Genomic DNA, 21,669 nt, shown 5'->3' with positions numbered 1-21,669 from the left:
AATCATGGCTGATGCATCCGTTCTGAACATGCATACAACTAAAGCTTGCTAGAAATCCGATCGGATGATAAACCGAGCTACACAGTGCTTTGCTTTTTTCTTCAGGTAGCAAAGGAATCATCTCATGATCGTAATTTACATCAAAGCAAATGAGAAAAAGAATGATTTAAATTATTTACACCCAACCAGTTGTGCTTTTTCTGAACCTTCCTTCATAGTTTGGGCTGAACAGTATCATCACAAAGAAGTTTGGAGGGGGGGTCTTTTTAACTAGGCTGATGGCTGAACAACAGCTCCTCTTAAATAGAAAGTAGTACAAAACATCAAAGAAAGTCTGCATGTGGAGACAGGCAGCCGCGGAGAGAGAGGCAGACAGAATGAGTCAGGGAACACGCACTGTTGATTGACTGATGTTAGGAGCGTGTTGATTGGCAGGTGACTGATGCACCACTGTGAGACGCCGCTGGTCACGTCCACCATGCACACCAGTCTGTAAATTGGCTGTCTTCTGCTAACCATTTGGCTCATCAAACCACTCGCTCATGACCAGAGCTGGTGCAGAATACTTATCCCCGTCTTCTCCTTGCAGAAGAGACAAAGCAGAAGTGAGTGTCAGAAAGTGAACCCTGATAGCTCCATGCAGTCGCCAAACAACATGGACAACAGCAGTTTTGGTAGGAGTTTATATTGAAATAAAAAGAACAAAATCTTCTATTGAGGCCTCAATAAGTGTGTGTACATGGACTTGAATATCTTGGTTTTGATCAGGTTTTTAAGTAGTTTAAAGAGCCCATATTATGCCCTTTTTGGGGTTCATATATTTAATCTATGTACCTACTAAAGTACGTTCACAATAGCTAAAGTTCGAAAAAAGTGTCTGTTTTCATGTACTGCCGCTCCATGCACCAGCTCGCTTCTGACTCTCTCTAAGGCTCTGAAGTGCCCACGTTCAGAGTCCCCACGTGTGCCAAGTCTGATCTGATTGGTCGGCCTGTTGGTCAGCTGCTCAGCAGGGTTCTCAGAAATGTCACGCCCCTTTTACCATATTGGGAATGCAGCCACTTTGGCTCCGAGGGTAGCAAAAACATTAGCACGTTAGCACTACTGTGCTACCGCAGGCTATGGCATATCGTGGGCGTGCTACAGAAGTTAACGGGCGTGCAACATGAGCTGCTGGGCTTACCACAACGAGCCAATGGGCTTAGATCAGTGATCTCACACTGACAAGACGTCACACTGGCACATTTTTTTCAAGGGGGGCTAGAACCGAGCGTTACATGCAGCTAATGCTACAGCTAACAGGAGGACGTAGGAGAAGCCGCGTTTCCACGGACTTTGAATTTTTGCACATAGATGTGCCTAAACATGCACAGGACAAATTTGCACACTTATTCAACTTCTTAGTAAATTGAGACAGTGCAGGCTCTGAAATGTACCCGCAATATGAAAGTAGGAAGTAGCCCACTGTCAGATATTTCCACTGCTGTTTCTGCAGAGCTTACTGAGCCTAACGTGATGCTTGAGGGAATATTTCACTCATAATATAATAATAAAACTGCTACACTGAAAACAATGCACGTGAACTTTGTTCCGTTGTGTACAGTAAATCTGTTTCAGAACATCCTGCTGCTCTGAATCTACTTCAGTATCATGAGCTATCGTGACTGGTTTTACTTTATTCTGTCACTCACAAACATGAAATTCACTCGACGCCTCTTCATTATGGTCGAGTCTGTTTTTCTGGTCTGCTTTGTCTTTTCATTTCTTTCATGTTTCTCTCCGTTATGTCACATCTGTTGTGTAGGATATGCTATAGAGTGATATGCCAAAAAATCATCTTTTCTATAGGGTTTTTTTTCCGTCACATTTAGGTCCCGATGCTGTGAAGTTGGCATGCAATGATGTGATATAAATACAATTGTTCACTGTAATTGTTACATCTATACAGTTACAGGGCTGTTTGGAAAATGAAAAAAAAAAATCTGATTCTTGTGATGAATGTCAGGGATAACTCTACTTGAGGTTTTCGCTCTTTGTTATCTCTCACCCCTGATTTAAAGAGCCCATATTCTGCCCTTTTTGGAGTTCGTATATTTAATCTATGTTCCTACTTTTGTGCGTTCAGAATAGCTAAAGTCAGAAAAAAGTGTCTGTTTTCATGTACTGCTCCTCCTTGCTCCCTCTACGCTCTGAGTCCGTCAGCTACACTCTGTTGAGCCCACACTGTTAGACCCCACGTGGGCCAAGTCTGCTCTGATTGGTCTGCCGATCCGCTCTGTCGTTATTGGTCAGTTGCTCAGCACGGTTCTCGGAAATGTCCCGCCTCTTTTACCATATTGGGAATGCAGCCATTGGCTCCGTCCGAGTGGAGCATAAACATTAGCACCTTAGCACTACTGTGCTACCGCAGGCTGCGGCATATCGTGGGCGTGCTACAGAAGTTAACGGGCGTGCAACATGAGCTGCAGGGCTTGCTACAACGAGCCAATGGGCTTAGATCAGTGATCTCACACTGACAATGACGTCGGACTGACAAATTTTTATCGAGGGGGGCTAGAACTGAGCGTTACATGCAGCTAATGCTACAGCTAACAGGAGGAGGTAGGAGAAGCTGCGTTTCTGCAGACTTTGAATTTTTGCACATAGATGTACCTAAACATGCACAGGACACTTGGAAAACACACTAAAGAGCATATAAAACCAGAAAAAGCAGAATATGGGACCTTTAAAGTACTTAAAATTGTAACTTTGAACATAGATCTTCCTTTTGTATCATTTAAGAATCAAGTTAAGAAGATATTTAGGTTGCCACTATCTTGTGTCTCCTGGCCACCCCTGCATAAATCAGGGCCCCTCGACTCAGTAAAGTCTTGACACACCCCTGGAAGTGATCCTATAAGGTTATATCTGTGGAAGCTAAAGCAAAGCTCAGCACGTTTCCACTTTCCTCCCCTGCTCAGGCTTGGCTTGCTGCTCTTCTTGACCGGACGATTGCTCTTTTGCTCTTTGACCCCTTTGATTGAAATCTAGCCGGATTAAAACGACAATAACAACAACCACCAGCTGTGCGAGGAAGCCTTCAAATCCTTCACTTGCTAATATGGTCTGCACTGAGGCAATTACTATCTGGCTGAAATTGAAAATGTGAGGCTTATTTACATAATCAGTCAGTGAATAAACATGTTGGATGTATAGTTCGTTTTCTAAAGAGATTTGGAATATTAACGTTTATTACTGGCGGAGGATTTGGGTGTAGTGAAAAGAGTCTTTGAGGCTCCAATAATAGACGAGTGGTTTAATGGCATGTTTAATTTGTATTGATGAATGAATCAAAGACAAGTGCATCAGTGTAACTGACTATTCTATTTAAAACTGCTGTATAATAAATATCATACAGTATCGAAACCAATCATGTTATGTTTACAATTTACCCTTAAAGCGACAGTGTGTAACTTTTCACAAATAAGTTAGTAGCTTCAAGATCAATCTAATGGAACAAATACTCTCAGTAGGGAAAATGGCGTCAATCCCATGTCAACACTGCGGCACGACCGCCTGTTTACTGCACTATGTAACTTTGCCAGCGGGCTAAGGTGGTCTCTGAACGGTTTGATACAACAGCTGAGGCTAAGAGGAAGATGGAGTGATGGATGAAGCTAAGACGAGAAACAGAGAGAGTGACCAAGCATGATATTATTCAGAACAGATTGTGATGTAATGTTAAGCTGTATCGCTATCCGTGTCATCGTTGTCTCATGTTTAGCAGCTTCACAGGATGCAGAAAGTCATCTAACTTAAGTCATGTCTCAAGCTTGCACACAATCCATCTAATGGGAAAAAAAGTCTTCTTTTTCCTTGTCAATCTTAAAGTCAGCTTACAAACGTATCTCAACTATCATAAAGTAAACAACCCTCTCCGATGCAGCCACAGGTATCTGTACCTTGCCAATCGATGTCGTCTTTGGCGTCATCGCACCATCTGTTTGTCAACAGATGCACGGTGTCAAGAGGCAAGCGTTACAGCACTTTGTGTTTTACAACAATGCAGAGACCCTTCGGTGGGCGCCAAAAACGCACCAAATTAAATTCCTAGATTTTAATTTCTTAAACTTAAATGTGCTTTCTTTTTTTACTACCGAGGTTATCAATACAATATCTCTAATGAGCTGCAGCAGCAAACGAGCCAGAGATTTAACATATGCATAATCAAGGCAAATGTCAAAAAAAAAAAAAAAAAAGGGCCAAGGCGTGCCACACTGTTATCGCAGCGTGATGCATCCGCGCAGAGAGCGACAGCAGGAACAGGTTTCTCTCATAAGGGGAAAGAAATGAACTATGGTAGAAATGTAACACCTCCCACGCAGGCACATGTGTCATCCCTACATGCGCTCGTGCCTCTCCTCCCTGCTCGAGTCAGGGCGACTCATAAAATGGTGTTGCCTAAATATCCTGCCATTGGGATGTGGAATCCGTCGGGCTGTGATGCAAATGATGAGGGCTGGACGCTGACAGAAATCTGCTGAGTCCTGAGGAGGCAGAATGATACAATAGCATGGACTTGTTTGCTGCTATATGCTAATTCAGTTATGGATGTCTCGTAATTTCAGTGATGTAGTTTTTACTATACGACAGAGTGAATATTTTATTTCAGAAGCTGCAGGAAAGACGGAAAAAGGAAAACTTGGATCCATCCATGTCTGATAAATGTGTCACTTAGGCTTGGCTCTGCAGCGCTCCGATTCTCCACATGTGCCCTTCCATTCCAGCTAATGAGTTGACAGGAATTAGGGCATGGTGGATGAGGGAGGTGGAGTGGTGGGCATGGGATACAGATTGTCTCACTTCAGTAAGATAATTACTTATGCGGAGAGTGCTCTTGGATTCAAAAAAAAGATTTAATCCACTCTGACCCCGTGCGGAAACAAAAAGCAGAGAAAACAAACAGCTCATGCCGTTTGAAACAACATCACAGGCTGTGTGTTACAAAGGTCTCTGCAATCGTCAGCCTCTCTCTCCTCCATCCTAACACTCAAAGCGTTTTCTGGCGTCTCCACAGTCCAACCCTCTTGTTTCCTGCCTGTCTCCGAGACTGGCATCAGCAAGAGAGAGAGAGAGAGAGAGTGGGCGCAGTGGAAACGGGAGGACGGGTCCTGGCGCGCTGCCAGCTGTTTTGATGGCTCCAGATTGCCTCAGCGCTGGTAGGATTGAGCAGGCACCAGCAGGCCGAGGAGCTGTCAAAAGAATTACCCCAGCTCTCACTTATCCATGCATGGTGTACCACCCGGTGGCAAAATACAGCTACTGCATATGGCGGCGGCGGAGGCGGAGGAGGAGGACGACGACGACGACGAGTGCAAGGAACAGGAGGTGGAGCTTCGGAGTAGAACCACAGAGCACATTCGCCCTATTTTGAGAGATTTTAATTAAGCAGACAAAGCAATTTTCCCCCCCCCTTGCTTCCCAAATGTCTTCTCCTTCATTGTTCCTCCAGTTGCTAATTAGCCCAAATATTAGTCTTGCAGAGGGAGGCTAAGGCAGCCTCCCAGATGGTGTAATAGGTGTTGCTGCAGAACATGCACGCATTACCTAATGAGATATGACATGCTTGACTCTAACACTGACAGCACCTGCATTATTTCACATGGACAGCAGCAGCAGCAGCAGGGGGATGTTTTGCTACACACATCTGTGATGAATTAAAATGAATGCTGCGGGATCAATATACAGATCGATGGAGTATGATGCTCACTGTACACCACATTCAGTCTGTCAGTCAGGGAGCGCTCCAGCTTCTGACTGACACTTCCAAAAGGTACGGCTCAGAACAAGCCAGATGTGTGAGCATAACCCCTGTAGTGCATACATTAGTACATCTATGTATGCGTGGTGCAATATTGCATTCATAAAAAAAATCTGTATGCATGCCGACCCTGTGCTAAAGCATGTGCATAGTGCAAACATCTGTGTATGCTAACTATGTGCAGTAACACCAGCACCTTAGCATTCAATTCAAAACCTTCATTTTAACTTGAAAGACACTGGGGTTTCCCTCGTTTATACAGTGACGTCGAGCTCACAGCATAGAAGAGGGAACACAAATAATAAGCGAGTAGAAAAGAAACAGCTAAAAAAAGAAAGAAAACAGTTACAGTACATTTCCAGAGAACAGCGAGCAACATAGCTAAAAAAAGTTACAAATTGATGAGCAATGGTGTGTTACTATACCTCCTGACGCTTTAACACGTAATGCACTTTAAGTGTGATGGTCACTTTTATTCCTGCTGTATTTTGAGTATAATCACAGAGCCTCCTTTAGTTTTGTTATATGTGTGTCTTTGTCTAGATTTACGTTGTTGTTTGGTTTCTGCTTGCTGTTGTGCCAGCTGTGTTTTGTGAGACTCTAAGTACATTTGTATATGTGTGTACCATCAACCTGCAGGGGGGCTACTGGTCAGCTAACTGGCTATTAGCCTGTTGCTATAATGTAGCATATTTACATGTTTATATTCATGAATCTCTTTTTTAAATAAATAAATAATAAGAGCTTGACATGTAAACATACAACTTGGTTATGCATGGCCTTTGCACAGGGAGTTTACCTGCTTTTGCATTCTCCGCTGCAGGGATTTTCCAAGCTTAAAATAGTCATTGTGTTCTTTAAAAGAGTCCTCAAACTGCAGCTAATACATGTGGAAGCGCAAATCTATAATATTGCATTACTGTTTCTGTTCCTGCCAGTAGTCTAATGATAAATATTGTGCTCCAAAACAAAGTCCACTATTGCCCAAACATCCACACAATTTGCATAGAATACATGATAGCATTATTTAAATTAGAACTGCTGCAGAAAAAAAACTGGTTCTTTGAGCATCTTTTTTATTGCTTTTCAGAGCATAAAGCCATTTGCCATTGGCCCGGAGCTAAAAGCCAAGAGGTGCAGAATGTAGTTGCGTAATTGTGAAATGCCCTCAAAGGGGAATACGGCTGTGTTTTAGCATTAAAAAAAGCATTTTAGCCATGCCCTTTGACAGCACACTGTGTGTTAGTCACCATCCACCACACTGGAATATAGTCGCAAATTAGGGAGAACTGGTTGCCTCATGCCCTGAAGCGATGTACACAAGTGTGCAAAAAAAAAAATAGGTTGTAAAAAACATGGAGAATGTGACTGTAAGTGTGTGTGACTGTAAGTGTGTGAGTAGATTTTCTGTGGGGATAATAAAAATATGAGTCTGTGTTTAAGCTTTACATCGCAGCGTGTGATGTCTGTTTCTCTAAAATCTTGGTATAATAGGTCTTGTTAGGAGACCTTGATAACACGGCAGAGACAAAAAGACAGAAGATTAACTTGTTAATCATTAAAACTAAGTGGTAATTCTCCTTTAATAGTCTCAAAGGGATAAAAAAAAAAAAAACCTAATTCGCTGCACCGTCTTTGGCTGTCCCGTCTTCCTGACAGCTCCTGCTGAAGCTGCAGATTCCGTCCCTCTGCACGGACACACTGATCCGTCCGCTATCTATCTCTCCCCCCTCGTAATGAAGCCGCCGTATGTTCACAAGAGCATGTGGATGTGAAGTTGGCCGGCGATGAAGCTGTTCCCTCTCTCTCTGCACAGAGAGGGAATGCTCGCCATGTCTCAGGAAAATCCACTCAGCTGGCAGGTTGTTTTCACACATTTAATAGCCAGTGAGTCTATTTCTTGGATTGTGTATGCTAAGATACTCAAAAGAGGAGCTGCGGTGAAGGAAGACATGAGCAGCTTTGAATTATTTATGATATCTCTCTGCGCCGTGAAAACATCCTCCAAAAGCCTTTTGGCAGGTGTTTTCTGGGTACATTTTGGAATTGGATTTGGACCCGGTGCCCTGATACAGTGGGACATCACAATCCTGTGACATGCAGCTGACAGCCCCTTCCTTCCTGCAGAGCCTTTTTCTCCTTGAGGGAGAGTTAGAGCCTGTCTGCCTGCCAGCACTCCTGCTTGTTAGTATAGCACAACCTTATTTGTAACTTCTGTGAAACCACCACCAGTCACCTTATTATTTTTTTCTTGTGAAAATCAAAAAAACAATGTTGTACTGTGCTTTAAGAGGACAGAGAGTGAACGCTTGGTTTACTTTGGTATGCTCTGTCTCACCACTGACAGCCTCCTGTTGGGGTTGGCACAGACAGAAGCTGCGGCGGCTTCAGTCCTGCTCAATTTATTTTGATATTAAACATGGGACAGCCATTAAAAAATGACTCGGCTGCCAGGATTGGATTTTTGACGGGTGCTCACTTTGCATTAAGTAATGATTGCTTCACATGTCATCCTTCATATATTGAATCCCAACTGAACTTTCTCCTTAGTTACAGCTTGTTATTTTGCATCTCAGCTTAAGTGACAGCTTGCATGAAACCACACATTTACTCCAAGATGTGAATGATTTGATGCATCTACTCAATCTGAAAGGAAAAAAATTCACAGGAAAAATTATGGCACAGGAAAAACCGTGTCATTACTTTTCTCTCAACTTGATTTTTTAGGAGGAGTTTGTTTTTTGTTTCTAGATGAACAAACATGATTGGACAAGAGAGATTCCACGAGTGCTGATATAGGGGACAACATCACCTGGACCGTTTGTTCACCTTATCTGTGTTAGCTCTGAGTTTATTGACCCATCAGACAGTTTTTTGTCTTGAATGATGAACTTGTACTTCTGAATCACACAACAAATGGATTTCATTGGTTGTATGCGAGGCCGCCCATAAGGGGGTAAAACAGGGAGGAGCTTTCTGGGGCTTAGCTGCATGAGGGTCCCATGGTGGTTAGCAAAAACGTAATCCATCCTAAATTCAAGCGTGATAAAACAATGCTGTTTTTACACCGAAGACAAAAAATACACATTTGGTTTCTAGTTGCATATTTCAAAATGTAACAACCCCCCCTTATCCTCCCTTTCTTAAAATTGTTAACCATTTAGTTTTGTGCTGTTAACACCATTGGCAGACCCCTTGAACCAGTAATGTCGGACTTTGTATACCCATGCTAGGACCTGCACAAAAATAAGGATGGCGTTTGACACCAAGGCAACAACAACAACTTGTTTACAACTTTTTTCAGTCAGCACCAAAAGTTGTTCCAATCCAGGTTGAGGATTTGAATGTTAGCAAGGAGGCTAGTGCTAACGCTACCGATCCAATACACACGCATTGATATGATTAACTGGCATCTGTAGAGGGCCTTTCAGGGGTCCAGCCATTTCTTTGGGCGGTCCTAGTTGTGTGATTCATGTAGCATGATGATGCACAGATCAGGAGAGGGGTTTTACAAAACCTTAAAGTCTTTATATGTGATTTTTCACACTTAAATATAATATAAATCAAGTATATCCTCTGAAAATAACTCTGTGAGTCATGACTGTCTACAATGGGTGTAACACCCGAGTCCCACTGTCTGTGATGTTTTCAGAGTTTTCAGAGTCCTATCTTCACTTTGTTTCTTATGCGGGATGGACGGTCGGCTGGCTCCTCCCCTCGTGTATCAAAGTTGTTTAATTGAGGGACTAGAGAAAAGATCTGCTGGATCAAAAAATCGCATATAAAGCCTTTAACCTAAAAGATGAATGTTTTTGATGGATTGACAGCACTAATTTTAAGACTGAGGGGTCTGACTCAAACAACCCAAACGTGGGCTACTGTTACTGTCTGATGCGTCATTTCTTGTTTGTGGATGCTGACAGATGTCAATCAAAATCTGATCTGACACGCCTACACAGTCTGGAGAAACGGTCGAAACAGCAAAAACATGGATGTCATGTTTGCATTTTTACTATTTAAAGAAAGATTTCCAGAGGGTTTAATGAATCAGTGTTTACACTGTGCTATACGTGTTGAAGACAAAGTGTTTTTTCCTTTTTCCCGTTAGCACAGATCCTGTTTCATACCATGCTATATAACAGGGATTATATACAGTCCAGCACTCACACTGTCACAGGGTTTGGTAGTAATGATTTTATTGTCCCATCAGCCCAGCGGGAAACATAGACCTGATAAACACCAGTGTTTGTCGACAGCATGAAGCAAAGATAGCTAATAGAGAATAAGTCACACACACAAGAGAAATGCTCTCATTGGCTCCAAGTTCCACTGTGTCAAAATATTACAGTGACAAACACTTTTTCAAGTATTAGCAGAATTTGAACAGTTGCTCCGTTTTGTTTTTTTTTTCTCCTGGCATCTGCTAACAGTTTCTAAACGCAGCTCTTTGCTTTAGCTGCCTGGCAGGAAGCAGACAGTTTAGCAGCGAGAACTCGTTTGTCACACGCCCCTGTCATCTACAGCGTATACCCCAGGAGGGCGTGGAGAAATTGGATTTGGGTTGAGGAATGTGACGGAGGCATCCCGGGGGGAATGGATGTGACATTGGCTCTGTGTGGCCATGAGGTGGTGGTGGTGGTGGTGGTGGTGGTGGTGGTGGTTGTTGTGTGTGTACATTTAGTACCCTGTCGGCCCCCCCCCCCACCCCCTCGCTCTCCATCTCCCCCTCCGTCCGTCCGCCTCGGCTTCTATCTGTCTCGGCGCTGCAGCCGCGGTAATGGCTTTCTTATTGGGTTATGGTTTAGTTACACTACCGGAAATGCTGTTACAACCTCCTGCCGGCGTTGAACAATCTCCCCCTGCATTTCTCCAGACGACCGCCTAATGCTCTGAGTAAATGCAGTCACCCTGAGCAGAAGCTCAATATTCAAGGTCCGCAGACTATTATGTTTTCTGTCGCTGTTTATTTTTTCTCCCGTTAGTCAATATCAATTTGTCCTTTTTGTAGTTTGTCAGTGTTATATCGCAGGTGCGGAAATTGTGGATACAAGGCTGACATTTGTTCTCCAGGAAAACCTGTTAGTTTGTTTTTGATGGAGTTTCCTTTAAACCTTCTTTGGATCTGTTTCTCAGGATGCACTGTTTGTATTTTCTCTTCACTACTATCCTTGCATGGACTGTGCTTTCACTGATGGAGGCCTCCACCACCTACATATAAATTGGCACGGAGAAGACAGGACTCAGACTTAGGAGGGGGGTGGGGGGGGTTTAGGGTTTGGGTGGCTGTCAGCTGTAGAGCACGCTGTAATATGATGCCAGGCTTGTGGCAAGTCTTCACACACTGCTCATGGATGACATATCTGTGAACAAGTTGTTTTAGGAGTCACTCCCTCAGTGTGTTTACAATTGACTCATTGATTTTTGGGGTTGTTTTTTTTTTTTTTGCTCGATTGTTAGACTCATCATGAGTCAGAAAGACTTGGTGTGTCAGTGAGATGCAGTAGACTTCTCCAACAAACCTGCAAAGCACATCTTTGAGGAATGCAGCTGCCTCTGTTTTTTGTCTAGTTTATGATTTAAAGGTGGACTCAGTAGACAGACTTCTACAAAAGTAATGCTGCTCAATCGTCACTTATGGTCCTCTGAACATGTGTGGTGACGGTGTCTGCAGAGAGCCTGTCCTCTGACTGGATTTTCATGTTTTGGTAGACTCTGGACGTTCCTGGTGGGCAGTGGGTGTGTTTCCCCCAGCCAATATTTTAGTGTAAAAATGTTACATACTACACCTTGAATAGATCCTCTTTGTCAACCCTACAATGTTAGCACTGTTGTTACAATTGTGCATAATTTGATGTATTTAATGATTATTTTAACAGGCAGATTTGTGAGGTATTTACTGTTCTTACATGAACAGAATGAAGACACACAGTGGAGGAACGTGTGTTCACGATTAGTATTTATTGTGAACTAAGTGTGGGGACGAATACAGCAAAATGTCAACTCTCGTTACCGAGCATTTTCTGCCATTTATTCGTCTGCAATGACAGAAAAAATTGAGAAATGACAATGAGCAAGAAATGCATGATGTCAGTTGATTTGTTTTAAACGGTATCATACCGTTTACCACACTAACCGAGACCAAGACATTAGAGACCAGATTAGTCAGAAACCAAGACAAGACCAAGACATTTCGGGATCAAGGCCGAGTCAAGATCAAGACCAAGGCAGGGCGAGACCGAGTACTACAAGAGAATAAAAGGAGAAAGTGAATCGTCCTTAAAACCATCTTCAAACATCAGCTGTGAAGAGGAGAATTCTTCATACGGGTCATTATTCAACGTTTGTTCTGTGACATTTTGAGTGATAAAAGAAAAGTTCCCTCTTGTTGGATTTAGCCGGAGGTGATCTAAATCTCCTGCAAAGAGGGTCAGAGCTCAAAGTCAGCGTAGAGAGGAGGCTCAGGACAGTTTGGAAGTCTCTTATTAAAAGGTTTGAGACAGCTCAGGTTGTTTAATGCCAAATGATCTTCTTGCTAACCTTAACAAATGTGTTTCAACCTGTTTGATGAAGGAGTTCAGTGCAGGCTGCGGTGATTGTTTTTTTAGCCAAGAGAACAAATATTGGCTTCTGAGATGACGTTGCATTTGAGTGACCATTTCAAAATGAACACTTTTTCAGACGGAGTGGTTTCTGATTTTGACTCAGACGACACAAACACAACTCGTTCAGGGGCGGCGCTCTCTGCTGATTGTCACTTGTGCCGTTGTTGTGTGCAGAGATGTGAGAGATGTCAATCAATCACCCCGTGTGGGCATGGCAGAAATTGTCTGACGAGCTGTTTCTGTAACTGTGTGTTCTCAGAGTGTATTTTCAACACAGATTTTTTTTTTTGGAGCATTTTCTTCTATGAATGGAGCGGATGATGAGCCAGACAGCAAGGCTCGCTCAGTGCATTCATCATACAGTCTCAGTTCATGTCTGCTGATTTCCAAATACACTTTTAATATCTTTCCTCTCATGCATCTCCTTTAACAAGATTGAAGTCACAACAATAAAGCCTTCTCACTAATAGAAGATCTTTTAAAAACGGAGATGGCAGCCCCCGTCAGCCACGGCTCTCCCATAAATCTGCTCCAATCTATTTTCCCTCGATTGCTCATCTCGTTTTTTTTCCCCCTGCTCATTCTCTCTCTTTGCAGAGGCGACCGTGCTCAGCTACGACGGCAGCAAGTTCATGAAGGTGCAGCTGCCCGTGGTGATGCACACGGAGGCCGAGGACGTGTCCCTGCGCTTCCGCTCCCAGCGAGCCTACGGCATCCTGATAGCCACCACGTCCCGGGACTCTGCCGACACCCTGCGTCTGGAGCTGGAGAGCGGCCGCGTCCGCCTCACTGTCAACTTAGGTAACGCCTCGGACATACCAAGACTGCAGCGGCAAAGACAGCGCGCACACACACACACACACACACACACACACACACACACACACACACAGACAGCATATTTTGAATAGAAGGAGTAAAAGACTTTCAATGAAAAGAGTCTGCGGCTCTGCGCTCACTGCCAGTTGAGCACACAGCTGCTGTTGCCCAGCAGGGAATGCTCGCTGCACATTTCTCAACATCTGTACAACATGTGTATTTCTCAAAACAACATGGCTCCTCGCATGGCACATGCTGCTGCACTCTCTCCTCGTGCACTTTTATTTCAAATACGTCCGTTTGGAATTCACACGAGGACGCTAATAATGCCTCTATTTGCGATTATCACAAGTCCTCTCAGCTCGTGGTCGACCGCAGAGATATGATTCAGACATGCACACACATTTTCTTAATCATTTGCTCTCCCGTGCGGCTGAATCATTGCAGGATGAATTCAGGAATTGCAACATAAATCTGCAACTGTTTCTCACATTTGAGTGGAAAAGACATTTTCCCCCACCTGCGCCCACAGCGGAAAAAAAAAAAGAAAATTGAGGAACATAATGAAAGACGCCGTGTGTTTGTGTATGTGTGCGTATTTGCTCTGGAGAAAAAAAAAGGATGCAATGATGCCTGTGAAAAAAAAAAGTTTGATATCTCCCAGACAGAGCAATGCCGCACAAATGATAGCCATCTATTTTCTCCTTTCCACTGGCTAAACAGAAATGGGCTCCCTAAGCGGAGTCGTTTAGCGATGCATACAAAGTAGACGGTCTGTTCCAAAACACGAGGATGCATCCGTCCCCACCAGAAGACGACAGCAGCGACACACACACACACACCGACAGGCCCCGACGAGTCCGATCATCATGACAACATAAAGAAAAGCCCCTTTTGATGACACTGAAAGGTCATCCTGTTTAGTCTCCTTCTGGATCGTCTTTGAACACACATTGAAGAGATTTTTTTTAAAAACCCTCTCTCTCTCTCTCTCCGTCCCTCCTTCATGAAGCAGAGCATTCCCTGTGAGGCTTTTAGGCTGGTGTTGGTCTCTGGCTGTTTGCGACCACTTTTTCTGCTGCGGTTGACAACACACGACAGGCAGGGCCGAGGAGGGGGGGGGGGGGGGGGGGGGGGTTAAATCGGGGTCGCTGTTCAAAGAGCATGACGTTAGCTCAGCTTTAGGAAACAGAGAGGTAGAGAGGAGACAGACGTAGTGGCAGAATGTGTGCCTTTGCTATCAGCTAGAAGATTTGTGATTTTATTGACGACTAAAGCTTCAACTACAATCAGAATCAGAATCAGAAATACTTTATTCATCCCAGAGGGAAATTTATTTGCTACAGTTGCTCATGACTCCAAAAATCAGTAGGAAGTACAGATAAGTTCACAATAAAAATAAAAATAGTAATAACAAAATAATAAGCATAAGTACCAAGTGAAAGCAATAATAAAGTATTATTAAGTAATAATCTATGTTCAAGCGCAGGTAATTGAGAATATAAACAATATTTACAAATATGAATATACACTGATGGATTAACAGCGTAGATGTTGCACGTTTGATGTATAAATATTATCCAGTTTTCAACAGATTGCACAGTTGGTACAAAACTAGTAGAAATCAAACATTGATACCAGTTTCTATGTCGCTAAATATAGATGTCCTAGACACTCGATATTTGGTAATTTCTTGTTTTTAATCGAGAAAAATCGCAGGAGAACTCTTACTAGCGCAAATCATTGGCAGCCAATCATTTGTGCAGTTTAGTTTGGCTCTCATGGAAGCAGCTTTAGTTAAAAAATAAAGCTTCAGCTACAAAAAGTCTATCAATCATTTCAACAGACTTTTAGGATTTAGATATTGAACTTGAATTTGGAGTTGCAATGCTAAAACTTAAAACACTTCAATGCGAGGTCCTTTAGATCATACTGAGAGTTTTTCTCAGACAGACCAGGATGTACTTAAATCGTTAGCTTGATGCTAAAACATAATAGAGATTTTGATCAGCGTGCTAACAGATTTAGCATCAGTACATTCAATGAACAAATTGATTATTTCTTACGTTAGAAGATGCTAAGTTAGTTTATTAGCATCCGTTGTGTCACCTGAAGCTGCAGCTGACAGGTGGTTAGATTTTATATTGACCAAAGGATTTAATTAATTTAAACACACTCTGATAAATAACCAATACCTACAGCGTTTAGATCGATATAGGAGAGTAAAAGTACAAGTTTTATCCTGAACATGAAGTACCACTTAAAGTAAACAGTAGTAGTTATGCTAACATGTTAACAGCAGCAGCTAAATAAGCAGCAGGAGTAAGTGTTGCAACATGATGATTTTTCTTTAAAGTTGGGATCATAACTTGACCCAGTGGATTTAGATAACTTACAAAGATGCAGAATAAACATGTCAGAAAGGTCAGCGTTGAGTAGAGGGAAGGTGAGATAGTTAGAGGGGGGAAACACAAGGAGAGAATTGGAACAGCTTCCAACGTGCCCTGTCTGACCCTGACCGAAATCTGATGCTCTCATTCTGTACAGACCAAAATCATACGCTACAATTTAACAGAAATCCTCCAAAAAAAAAAAAAAAAAAAAAAAAAAAAACTTGTTTAGCTACATGAAAAAAATAAAATGTTATATAACCAAACCTCAGCCCTCGTTATTTTCTCTTCTACATGACTGCAAAGTGTCTTTCAGTAAACCATGCTCCGCTCCTCTGGCACAGCTATACACTGCGGTGCTTTTTTTTTACCAGCTCGCTGCAGCTCGGGGCGGAGGGGTTGAGAGCATCAGAGGACGGACAGTGTCCGTGTGTGTGTCCCCAGAGGGGTGGACTGTATGCTTTAATGATGTCTGCAGCTGTAACGTTGAAAGATGAATTTATCTCTCATCTATTCTTCCCCATCTAGATTGTGTCAGGATTAACTGTACCTCCAGTAAGTTACTGTTCACCTTTCTTCTTCTTCTTCTTCTTCTTCCTCCTCCTCTTTTTTCTTCTTCTCTGTTTCTGGACATTCATGTTTTGTAGCCTCTAGAACTGTTAGCATAAATGTTACCAATGTTTAGGATTTATTCTCCGCAGCTCTGACATGAGAATTTCTTTAAGCTAATTGGAATTTGTCCTTGCACTGACTCGCACCTTACATAAAAAATAAAAAAAAACGCTACAGGCACATTAGACCTGCATGATGTTGTTGTGTGTGCATCAGCTGTCCACGAGGATAATGAGCAGCAGGGAGGAGACGGAGGGAGGCTTGAATTAATGACGGGCCCCAAACATGGCAGTCAGCTGTGATTTTTACACACTGAGCTGTTCCTAATTAACGAACCGTTTCACTTGTGAACTCAGGCTGATATAAAACGCATGCTTTGGAAGTGCAGGTATTTTAGACATGCATGATTTCCCCGACTCCCCCCCCCCCACTTTCTTTCTTTCTTTCCTTCCTTTTTGTTGTTGTTTCTCTTTCTTCTTCAGTATCTCACGCCGGTTGTAAATTGATGAGGCCATTCAAGGCGCAGAGGAAATACAGAGTGTGATTTTATTATTCTCATTAACCTGCCTCGCGGAGCAGAAAGAAAAGGGATAAAGAGGGAGGGGAGGGAGAATAGATCTAGAGCTGTGGGATTCACACTGGATATGTGAGGTGTGTGTGTGTGTGTGTGTGTGTGTGTGTGTTTGTTTCAACAAAGAGGTTACATTGCAATATTTTGGGAGGTAAATATCCCTGACATTTATTATTCAGGAGCCGTGATGAATTAATTATTACTTCTCAGGAGTCGTAATACGTGAGCTCTCTTCCTGTTTAATGATTCTGAGGTGACACGCTCGCTCGCTATCAGTAAACACCAACAAGAAACGAGACGCTTTTTAAGCTCCGTAATAGAGTGCCAGTGTCGCACGCTGTAAAGAAGGACAAACCGGCTCTCTGCCTCTGAAAACATGCGTGTTGGATGTGTGTGTGTGTGTGTGTGTGTGAAGTGTTGAAGTATTTGAAGGTCATCGCCTGTCGAGGAAGCGGAGAGACTTACACAACATAACGCCTTTTTTTGCACACTGCCACACGATGTGACCTCCAGACATGTCTGTGTGAGCCAGCCCTTCTTAACACCTTTCTAAATGCTAAATAGCATTTTTTTTTGGCTTGCTTCCCCCTTGTTTGTGTATGCAAATAAAAAAAAGCTCTGAGCTCTAATTCCCCCTTCTGATGCTTCAAAAAGGTCACTCGTGGTCTATGAGCGTAGTGTGAAAGCGTCATATGCGCACACACGGGAAACAATATTTGCCACACATTTGGCTGATTCATTTATATTTATTTTTAGGGTTTTTTATATTATCTATACTAATGTTGATTTATCGTATGCATCATGAATCTTATCTTGGATGTGCTTGGTATGTGGCAAGTATGTGTGCCCGGCGTTGGGCGCTGCCAATGTTGAGCTGGTGACGTCATCAGCGGGGGGGGGGGGGGGGGGGGGGGGGGCGCAGAGTTGACGCCTTCTGAAAACCAAAGACAACATTAAACTAAGCGATAAAACCCACAAAAATCCCAGTACCAGATTGTTGTGTCAGTTTGAATCAGACACTGAAGTTAATGGAAAGTTAAAAAAAACTGCTGTGTCAGCATTTGTTACTTTTCCTCTCGTTGTTCCTCCTCCACTTGTCTGATATTCTGATATATTCTGAAGTATGTAAAGAAAGCTGCAGGCGTCAACAGAGCTGTCGATCATGATATTACATCTGATCGTTTTTTGCATCAGATAACTTTAGGAAACTAAATTTGTGGAGCCAGGGGATAGCTTAGCGGTTATGCCACGGGCCCCTGTAGAGGCTAACGTCTTTGGAGCGGTCGGCCCGCTGCACTTTAACGCGTCATTCACCGCTCTCTCATCCGTGTTTCCAACTCTATCCCGGTCCTCCGTAATAAAGGCCAAAAATAAAATAAACCCCTCATAAAGAAACACTTCAACATCAACCAGCATGATAAAAATGAAGTTTGATCACAGAAACCATGTTGGAGAAAACTGTGTTTGAATTTCAAAGTCGGCCCCATGTTCCATCTGTTAACCTGAAGGAGGCGGGGCTTATGACCTATACTGCAGCCAACCAGCAGAGGGAGCTCTAAATCTTCTGGCTTCACTTCTCAGGAGCTCTTGTGCTGTTAACTCTTATACTGTCTGCAGTTGAAATGTTGGATTATTTTACTCAAACTCTAAGCTCTGGTGTGTCTTTACACTAAAGTCATCTTATTCTTGCTCTCCCGATGACAGATGAGAAATCAGTTTGAGCTCATTTTCTAATAATAGCTTGAGAGAAATGTCTTAATTGACCCTCATGCCATGGCGTCAAATATACTGAATGAACTGATGCTTTATAGATACAAAGCCTGTGGATGTTTTCCTCTGACAGATACGATGCAATCCAAAGAGAAAACATGTTTATTCCATCAGCAGTCATTACGCTAAAGGAGAAGCTAATGTTAAAGTCAAATAGAAAAAAAACCCAGCATCTTTCTTCAACCGATCCAGACCTAATTGTGTCACGAGGAAATGTTTAATTGAAGTTCTTGGAGAGTCCTGTGTTTAAGCCGGAGCATAAAGAGATAGTGTTTAATTTATTTTCCACGAGGATGTTATTTTGCTCCGTGTTATTTTTGTCCCCCCTCCCCTTTTTCTTTTTTCTTTTTCCTCGTCTTAATTAATGTGTCTTGTCAGGCGCTGCGGCTCTGGTCAGCGTGGTGGATGAAGAATTTCAGCACCGACTCAAAGAACACATCACTGTCAATTAGGGACCTCGGCTCCCTGGGGCTGCCCGGAGCTGTCAGAGGAAAACACTGCCACTTCCACTTAAACACTGTTAACAGGCTCTGAGTGACAACAGACTAAAAATATGAACTGAAAATATATATTTTTTTTTCTTCTATTTTGTCTGCCATTCTTTAGTCTTCTATGATTCATTAAGTTGAACTGCAGGATAATCAGGTTTTTACAGTGGAGCTAAGATGCTGTGATGAGGGCAACTTTATGAGATTAATCTCGCTTTTGACCTTCTTGGGCAACATCCCAAGGTAGTTTCTTTCCCTCAAAATTGATCTTTCGCCACGCGTCCATCTTTCATTTCTGAATTATTTAGTGTGAAAGAGCTGCGGGGGAATTCTTTTACATGGATATTACACCTGTGTGCATCATGGAAGTGGAGGAAGACTTGGAGATTGAGGATAGAGAGGAAAAAGTACATACACGCTGCCATGCTTATCAGGCAGACACTTAGATTTTTCTGATCAATAAATATGACTAAAAAACATCATTATGGATTTAAATAGATTTTTATGACATCACACATGTTGCACAGTTTTTTTTAGACTTCCCCTTTATATGAGAAGCGGATGCCCTCAAGCCTGCATTCTTGCTAATGGCCAGCAGGAGGCGATTCTGCAGGTTTTCCAACATGCGTCTATTTGTATGTAATCTTGGGAGAAGTGAAAAAATAATCATTACATCACATTTACCTAAGTCACCAAATCGATTTTAACAATCTTACATAAAACTTTGTTCCTGCATGAACTCCTGAATAAACTCGGTACCAAGAGAAAGAACAATGAAGCGCTTGAAATTAAACTGTTAATGGCAGGCAGTGTAGTCAAGAACACAGAGACCAAGACATACCTGAGACCAGTGTGCTGCAAGACCGAGTCAAGACCAAGACTATAAGCGTCAATGAAAAATCATCATCTTGTGTGCAGGGGGGCGTGTCAATCACTTAGACCTTAACACCGGGAAGGTTGCAGCCGTAACCGAGGGGGGGGGGGGATAAAAATGAAATTATGAAAAAAGTTAAATTATTCCTTCTTTTAGAAAGGTGCGTTTTCCTTCTATTTCCAGTGATGACGTGGGGAAAATAGCCGTTCAGTGCTGGTCTTGTCTTGAGTTAAAATCTGGAGTCCGCCCAGTCTGAGACCGAGACAAGACCGAGTAAAAAAGTTTTTCGATTCTGAGTCGAGGCCCTCAAAAAGACCGACTTCAAGCACTACAACACTTCTGTGAGGTTGTCTTCATCTTTAAGCACTGAATTAGATTCTTAAAGACCAACACGTCCTCTCAGTGCTCCTTGTAACAAAAATGTACTGCTTGGAATCAAAGCTGGAAAAAAAATAAACGTTGACATCCTCCAAAGCACGCGGCACACTGAGGGAGTCTCGTGTCAAGGCAGCAGGTAGTTAACACGACATGATTATGCAGTTGTTGCTAAAAATATTCTACTCTCTGGAAAGAAACGGTTGGATCGGCATGTGTTCAAAACAAACCTGTCAGCATGTTCAGCGTCCCGCTCGGCCTCCTTTTATAGATGGAAATGCAAACGGCAGCAGCAGATTAGAATCGATTGTCACACTTATTCTTTAAGCACTATTTAACATCAAACATTTTTGTTCTAATGACTTTTCAGTTAGCAGGTCATTGATTGGACAAGCCAGTTTCATAGCATTGTATCCGGCCGAGCTTTATTTGCCATGTGTGCTGGTTTTGATGTGTGTTGATTATCGACTGTATAAAACGAGGACGTCACCCGTCCCCCGGGAGTTTTGAAGCCCAACGTTGGCGGTTGCCATCTCGGTAATGATGTCTCGACCTAACTTTTTTTGGTCGAAGAGGTGGGAGCTCAGACAGGCCTCGGGCCTACCTGACGAACAGCTACAATGCAACCTGCTTACGGTCACAGCGGCCACGCCCCCAATTGTGCAGAACACTTATCCTTTAAAAATCAAAACAGATTACATAATCAGTATGAAACAGTACATTTTGATCTATATTATAAAGGAAATCATCTTCAGAAAAGGTAAAGGGGTAATAATGGATTTGAAGTGTCTAAAGATGTAAATTCTGGTTGGTGTTTTTTGTTTTGGATTTTGAAAATTTCCAAAAATCAGAGAATCGAAAAAGACCAAGTACTTTGAGTTTTCTGTTACACTGATTTACACAAGTTTTAGTTTTGAGGATAAGTGTCCTTATCTTCAGTGCGTGCATGACATGAACTAATCAGGCCAAAATCATGTTCCGATTTGATGCAATGTGGGAGTTTATGTGACTTCCAGTGCAGCCGGCCTCCACTGCACACCCGGCCCCTTTTGCACTTCCGCATAATGCAGCAGTATAGCGGCCCGCTGTTTGGGTCAGCTTGTCCCTCTTCCCTCCACATGCTTGATATCCAGCATCAGGGGGACGGTCCTGTCATCCAGCCAAGCCAGAGCTGATTGACTGGATAATCACATCTTCTTCTTCTTCTCATGCTGCCCTGTGCCACACTTCTCCACTTGGTTCCCCTCGGGCCCTGTAGTCAATGAGGCAGGGAGGGATCACTGTAGATCCATCACTGCAGATAGATCGCCATCAGTGAGGACACTTACAGAGGGCTGCATGTGGCAGAGAGAGAGAGAGAGAGAGAGA

The 21,669-nt window shown here is 42.8% G+C and overlaps 1 protein-coding gene across 13 annotated transcripts in view; it reads left to right on the top strand.

The window, feature by feature from the left end:
* Window positions 1–21,669, top strand: part of LOC132975171 (neurexin-1a) — a 343,741-nt gene that overhangs the window by 142,083 nt on the left and 179,989 nt on the right. For 11 of the 13 annotated variants that reach the window (XM_061039533.1, XM_061039528.1, XM_061039538.1 and 8 more), the window contains 2 exons: window positions 13,000–13,203; window positions 16,140–16,166. In XM_061039533.1, coding sequence (XP_060895516.1) covers window positions 13,000–13,203; window positions 16,140–16,166 — 231 coding nt within the window. The remainder of the gene's footprint in view (window positions 1–12,999; window positions 13,204–16,139; window positions 16,167–21,669) is intronic. The other 2 variants (XM_061039539.1, XM_061039530.1) reach the window with 1 other exon arrangement.

This window comes from Labrus mixtus, chromosome 6, assembly GCF_963584025.1.
Source record: "Labrus mixtus chromosome 6, fLabMix1.1, whole genome shotgun sequence".
NCBI classification, from domain to species: domain Eukaryota; kingdom Metazoa; phylum Chordata; class Actinopteri; order Labriformes; family Labridae; genus Labrus; species Labrus mixtus.
Note: the sequence above shows the minus strand (reverse complement) of the source record. Positions and strands in the feature narration are given on the sequence as shown.